The following is a 7,500-nucleotide window of genomic DNA, read 5'->3' as shown; positions in this document are numbered from 1 at the left end:
GTCTGCCAAGTCAAGCCTTCCTCAGAAAGTGTCTGCAATGTCTAGTCTTCCTCAGAAGGTGTCCCTGAAGACATACACAAAGTGTCAATACAAGCGGAGGCTGTCAGTAGCAATCGGGTTTTGAATGGATGTTTAATATGAGAATGCGGCGATGTTTTTGCAAGGCAAAGGTCAAGACAAAAGATTACTTAGAAAAAAAAATTACCGGAAGAAGGCGAGACTCAACCACGTCAGAAAAAAAAAACCTTATTAATCATGAAACAGACGAAAGTCATTTGCAAATCTGATCCTTTTCCTATCCAGCAATTTCTGCGTGTGAATTTTCAAATGTAGTATGACTGGAATTTTAAAACAGGCTCCCGTAATGCATACTGCAGCCATAGCTGGCGCCGCAAGCTAGAGACGGTATTAATCTTGAGTGGCTTTCTATCCGTTGAAAAGCTGAAACCGAAAAGTATACCGGAACAGCATTTGTCAAAGTTGCAGTTATCTTCTGCGTTAATTTCTTTATGCGAAAAGCATCCTACAAGAATTATAGTTTTGTTTCCTTGTGTCGTATCTATAAGTTTTAGGTGCGCAGTCATATTCATATAGGCAATTCAAATACATATATATATAAAAGAGAATATCTGCGCGTGTACGTATATCCATATGCCTATTTACATACATAACTGCAAACACATATGTGTACAGACTCACACTCATATGTATGTGTATATATATATATATATATATATATATATATATATATATATATATATATATATATATATATATATATATATATCCACATGCATACAACCACACTTACAAACATACAAATCACACACACACGAAATTATTATTATCAACCAAAAAATTCCCCCTTCATTAATATATATAAAATGATATTAATTCTGAGGTAGAGCGAATTAGATAATTGAAGGGGCATTTGCTTAATGCGTATATATATATATATATATATATATATATATATATATATATATATATATATATATATATATATATATATATATATATTTATATATATACGTATACACGAAAACTACACACTGCAATGCAAGAACAGGAAGCGATAAAGACCTCTTCTTTTCGGTAACTGCAACCGAGGGAAAAGTATCATTTTTGATGCCGGACATCGCTAAAATGAGAACGAAAAACACTTCTATGCTCATTTTTATTCCGAGCATCATATGGAACGGAAAGAATCCTTGTTTATTTCTGTTTCTGCCAAAGCCCTTGCAACTTGCTCCTCTCTGCAACTCGCACTTGTGGAAAAAGGGGAGAAATTTCCCCGCTTGTTTGTTCATTTTTGCATTTATTTATTTCTTGCTGGCCGGTTAGATGGCTGAGGAATGCGATTTAAACTATTCGTTTTTCTTAGTCGAATAGTTTTCTCTTTATTCGTACATGCTATCATGTGCCAATAACTGGTAAGCCTCTGCAGTTTCCTATTTGAACATTTTTACATGTTATCATGTGTCAATAACTGAAAAGCCTTTGCAATTTCCTATTTAAACATTTTTACAATCATGTGTCAATAACTGATAAGCCTACACAGTTTCCTATTCAAACATTTTTACATGTTATCATGTGCCAATAACTGGTAAGCCTCTACAGTTTCCTATTTAAACATTTTTACAATTATGTGTCAATAACTGGTAAGCCTCTACAGCTTCCTATTTAAACTAGTAATAAATCAGCTTTATCTCGTAAGGCTTCATTTATCCCTGTGGCCGCTGGTATCAGCATCCAAGCCTTAGAAGCTTTTGATCAGCGGATGTTCCAGCATTCTTTCGCATGGAAGTCCGAGCATTCTTTCTGGAACATTAGCTGGAACTTTATCACCGTGGCAGCAATTTTCGAAGTAATGGTCATCTTTCGTCTGTAAAAGTAATCTGGATTTAGACCATAGACGGAATATCTCTTGATTGGTTAGCTTCAATAAACGTTAATTCAATATCCAGCAATCACTTCAGTGCTTTTATTCCTAATGACTGCAAGTTGCTCGTTTTGCTGATGGAGAGCAACTGTAGTCTGTTGATGCGATACGATCGCACTTCTTAGTGCTGGAGGTTAGTCGTTCTCCTTATCATAAATAGAATATAGAGAGAATGGCTGTTTTGTTGGTCTACGGAAATCTAAGTCAATAATCTTCCAATCTGGTCGGTGATTTAATTTCCCTCAACATAAAATCACCAATGTTGACTAGCCATTCATTTTTAATCTTACACCACTTACCTTAGCTTCTGTTTGCGCGTGCGTGATTTTCCTTTTGTTAACTAATTATTCAGACGAACCTCATTTGTAAATCTGACCCTTTTCCTGTCCAGCAACTTAGTGATTTACTTTCCTTCTGCCTAAATCACCAATGTTGACGGTCATTCACTTTTAATTTTACACCACTTTAGTTTAGCTTTTATTGCTTGTGCGTGATTTTTCATTTGTTAAATGACTATTTCCAGATGAAAATAAATAACTACATATTTGTACCTTCTCTCTCTCAGCTTCCAGCACTTCACTGTAACTACTAACGGAATGGAAAGATATGCTGCAAGGTTATTACTTCGAACAAATCGGGGAAGGAGTGGGGTGGGGAAGATCTAAAATGGAAAAATGATAATCAAATGGATCTGTTTGGTTTCAAAGACGTCCTTGGACTACCAGTGGCAATCCTGATTGCGCTGCCAACTTGTCCAATAAACGTCTGGAACAATAAACGTCTGGATCCAAATACGACTTGTGGTGCGGAATTCATTAAGTATTGTTTTCCAGTGCAAATGAGAAAGGCGTCTGTAATTCAGAGGAAATATATTGACATTTTTAGTGAAGATTTGAGTATAATCATTGGAATGATCTCAGCCAGCATCATAAAAAGAACGGTTCTCTAAGACTTTCACTGTATCCGCGATGTGACACAATTATTTGCTTTTGATGGAAGCTATTAACTTTGCTCATTGATAACTTTCATTAAAAAATAGTTATGTAGAAAAATTAGCAACTTTTGAGTAATGAAAACAAAATACATGCAAACACTGACAGAAATAATTAAGAACTAATAAACCAAATAAATCACATTTGATGGAAAAGTTTTGTCACTCGATGAAAGCTAATAACTGCTCAGTGATAACTTTCATGAACAAATCATAATAAGGAAAAGTTAGCACATTTAAATAATGAAAAATATATGCAGACATGAGAGAAATAATTAAGAACTAATTAACCGAGGAAATCAAAACAAATTTGATGGAAACATTTTGTCACTTGACCACTTTTAGCTTATAAGTATGAACCCATGAAATGCAAAAGACAAATTTCCCCGCGGGAACAGTATCTATCCCCGCTGCGAAATCTGTCTTTTGCGTTTCTTGGGTTCATGCTTATAAGCTAATAATAAGTCAAGTAATCTTAAAACAGAACGTAATATATTTTTGTGAGATTTATTAGAGCACGGAGATAACCTAAATAGGATAAACTTTCAAATATGAAATAAATGAACCTCTTTGCGGAGTTGTGGCACCTGGACAAGATCAAGACATGAAAAATGTCATGTGACGAAATTTGAGTATAGCTAATAAAAGGCTGGCACGACCAGCTTAAATGAAATAAATCCTTTCCGGAAGGTGGAGTGATTACGTTCTGACAGGCGAACGAAGATTTCCTGGAATAATTAATAAGGGTAATTATGCTTACAAACAGGGCGGTTACTTATGCTCTGTTAATCACTTTCTTCGCGTCTGAGATGAGTTTATAGTGAGTTGAAGCGTATTCGAGCACTAAGCAGTGTTAGTGACAGATTTCAGCTAAAGGGGAAATGCTTATTACCATGCTTGAATACGTTTATTACAGTACTAAGAATTTTTTTTTATTGTAATGTTTGAATGTTGAATGGCACTGATCCATTTCATTATAATAGCAGATATATTTACCTAATTGCTTACATATGCAATCATGTTGATTGTTTCCTATTGACTTCATTCCTTGCATTATTTAGTATATTGCTTTCATATTTATGATATTAATTGGCAGAGCTGTCGTGTTATTGGCTAACTAATGATATTGATTACATATTTAATACGCTGTGTCCATATTTATTTTATTCTTATGCATTCACTATGTCCCATTCATATACTTATTACTTCTAATAATTATGATTTCAAAAGTGCGTTTCCATTACTGTTATATATATTTCATTAATTGCTTAAATTCCAGTGAAATTTATCAATGATTTTGAGAAAAAATCATTTGCCCTTCACTATGAAATTCACGGAATTATCACATTTCATTTTCTATTCAAAATTCAATTATATCCATCAAGGGAGTATTATTTTGCCTCATTATCAGTTTCCTCGAGATATTATTTCACGAAGGATATCTGCGTTCAGATCATATTCTTTAGCACTTTCAGTCAATTTCAGCTTATTCTGTTACCTTGGAAACTGTTGCCAATCAAAGCAAGGTTAGATTTTCTCTGTCTTTGTTCGGCAATTTGTTCCTCCATTCTTTTAGTAAAGGCTGTTCTGCAAAATGATTTCAGGTCACTTCATCTCGCACTCCACCAGCGGGAAAAAAGTTTAGGGGAGCGTCCAGTAATTGGTTTGGGAGTTTCTATACACTGACGGGGATGCACTACTGTAATAATAATAATAATAATAATAGTAATAATAATAATAATAATAATAATAATAATAATAATAATAATAATAATATGCACGATCCCAAGATCCCTGGCATGGGAATCTGGAAAAACTAGAGGCTGAAGTAGCTCCAGGACTCATGCAGGATAGTGTGATCCTAGAAACGGCGCACATAGTAGGAAAAGTAATGGACTCCTAAGGAGGCAGGATGCAACCCGGAACCCCACACTATGAATACCATCCACTCCGAATTGGAGGGCTGTGATAAAAAAAAAAAAAAAAAAAAAAAAAAAAAAAAAAAAAAAAAAAAACACAAAATATTAATAATAATAAAATACACCCAGTCGAATTGGAGGACTGTGATAAAAATAAGAATAGAAAATAAAATAATAATAATAATATGAAGGTAGGAAACCTTCTCTCAAAAATGTTTTGTTAAAGAGGATGGCAGCATCAGTGGAATTGATTTTATATATGGTCTTTTCAATTCTTCTTCTTATTCTCTTTTCATCAGGCTGATATTTGCTAATAGCTGGCCGATGTTCATATCTTAGATAAGGAAATGTCTTCTAAAAATACTATCATATCAATAAATTATTATTTTTAGAAGACATTTCTTTAACCAAGATATTGAATATCGGCCATGATAAGAGAATAATAAGAATTGAAAAGATCATATATAAAATCAATTCCACTGATACCGATGCTGCCATCCTCTTTAACAGAATAATAATAATAATAATAATAATAATAATAATAATAATAATAATAATAATAATATAATAAAAATAATAATAATAATAATAATAAAAGTACCAAGTCAATACGAAAGAGGGTTGCAGGGTCGCGTCACAGCTCCTATTTCGTAAAAAAAATGCTATAAAACTCTATAATATCCCGTCTTTGACACTTAATAATATTTCAAAATTTCTTTCCTGTCTTTGGAAATTGCACACTTTTATAAGTACTTAATTTTAAGTTATCCCAAAATTTTCTCCCTGTATTTATCAGACCATGAGTAAAAACCTTTGCCATATTCCTCTACTCTTGCCCGTCGTAATATTTCCTAACTCAGGTGACCTCATTTCTGTTTGGCCTGACTCACTTTTATTATAAGAAGAGAATTCTTCATTTGGACTGATTATTCTGTTTGCCGACATGAAAGCGGTCTATGGATATTATCAGAAAGAATTTTCTTCTGATGACGCCAACTAATCAGGTTCTGTGTGATATCCCACAGGAGGAATTCCCTGATTATTATTTATCATTATTATTATAATCGAGTCAGGATAATTATGGTTACAATGAATAATGATAATAAACACCAAACTATAAATACCACCCATTCGAATTGGAGGACTGTGATAGACAAAAATAATAATAATAATAATAATAATAATAATAATAATAATAATAATAATAATAATAATAATAATAATAATAATAATAATAATAATAAAATAAGGCGATACTCAAGTCAAAACTCAATGGAGGAAATATGATAAAAGCCATAAACACATGGGCAGTGCCAGTAATCAGATTACAGCGCAGGAATAGTGGAATGGACGAAGGCAGAACTCCGCAGCATAGATCAGAAAACCAGGAAATATATGACAATACACAAAGCACTACACCCAAGAGCAAATACGGACAGAACTATACATAACACGAAAGGAAGGAGGGAGAGGACTACTAAGTATAGTGGACTGCGTCAACACCGAGAACAGCACTGGGGCAATATCTGAAAACCAGTGAAGACGAGTGGCTAAAGAGTGCATGGGAAGAAGGACTAATAAAAGTAGACGAAGACCCAGTATATACAGAGACAGGAGAATGATAGACAGAACAGAGGACTGGCACAACAAACCAATGCACGGACAATACATGAGACAGACTAAAGAGCTAGCCAGCGATGACACGTGGCAATGGCTACAGAGGGGAGAGCTAAAGAATGGAAACTGAAGGAATGATAACAGCGGCACAAGATCAGGCCCTAAGAACCAGATATGTTCAAAGAACGATAGACGGAAATAACATCTCTCCCATATGTAGGAAGTGCAATACGAAAAATGAAACCATAAACCACATAGCAAGCGAATGCCCAGCACTTGCACAGAACCAGTACAAAAGAGGCATGATTCAGTGGCAAAAGCCCTCCACTGGAGCCTCTGCAAGAAACATCAGCTACCTTGCAGTAATAGTGGTACGAGCACCAACCTGAGGGAGTGATAGAAAACGATCACAAAGGCAAAATCCTCTGGGACTATGGTATCAGGACGGATATGTGATACGTGCAAACAGACCAGAACGTGACGTTTGATAGACCAAGTCAAGAAGAAAGTATCACTCATTGATGTTGCAATACCATGGGACACCAGAGTTGAAGAGAAAGAGAGGGAAAAAATGGATAAGTATCAAGATCTGAAACAAAATTAGAAATAAGAAGGATATGGGATATGCCAGTGGAAATCATACCCATAATCATAGGAGCACTAGGCACGATCCCAAGATCCCTGAAAAGGAATCTAGAAATACTAGAGGCTGAAGTAGCTCCGGGCCTCATGCAGAAGAGTGTGATCCTAGAACGGCACACATAGTAGAAAAGTGATGGACTCCTAAGGAGGCAGGATACAACCCGGAACCCCACACTATAAATACCACCCAGTCGAATTGGAGGGATGTGATAGAGCAAAAAAAAAAAAAAAAAAAAAAAACATAATAATAATGATAATATTATTATTAATAATAATAATAATGATAATAATAATAATAATTCAGCTGCTGTCCAAAGTTCATTTATTATCCCTATGTTTCAATAGTTCATGCTACCACTTATTAGGGTGAATTTTAGATTTTTTTATTA

General features: G+C 34.5%; 1 protein-coding gene across 1 annotated transcript in view; it reads right to left on the bottom strand.

Annotated features, from left to right (window-relative positions):
* Nucleotides 1-1,759: 1,759 nt before the first annotated feature.
* Nucleotides 1,760-7,500, bottom strand: part of LOC135206872 (glutamate receptor ionotropic, kainate 2-like) — a 39,579-nt gene continuing 33,838 nt past the window's right edge. Inside the window, exon 12 of the mRNA XM_064238355.1 lies at nt 1,760-1,885. Coding sequence (XP_064094425.1) covers nt 1,760-1,885 — 126 coding nt within the window. The remainder of the gene's footprint in view (nt 1,886-7,500) is intronic.

The sequence above is a fragment of the Macrobrachium nipponense genome, chromosome 31 (assembly GCF_015104395.2).
Source record: "Macrobrachium nipponense isolate FS-2020 chromosome 31, ASM1510439v2, whole genome shotgun sequence".
In the NCBI taxonomy this organism is placed as follows: Eukaryota; Metazoa; Arthropoda; class Malacostraca; order Decapoda; family Palaemonidae; genus Macrobrachium; species Macrobrachium nipponense.
The sequence above is the reverse complement of the archived record's forward strand: the minus strand, read 5'-3'. Positions and strand labels throughout refer to the sequence as shown.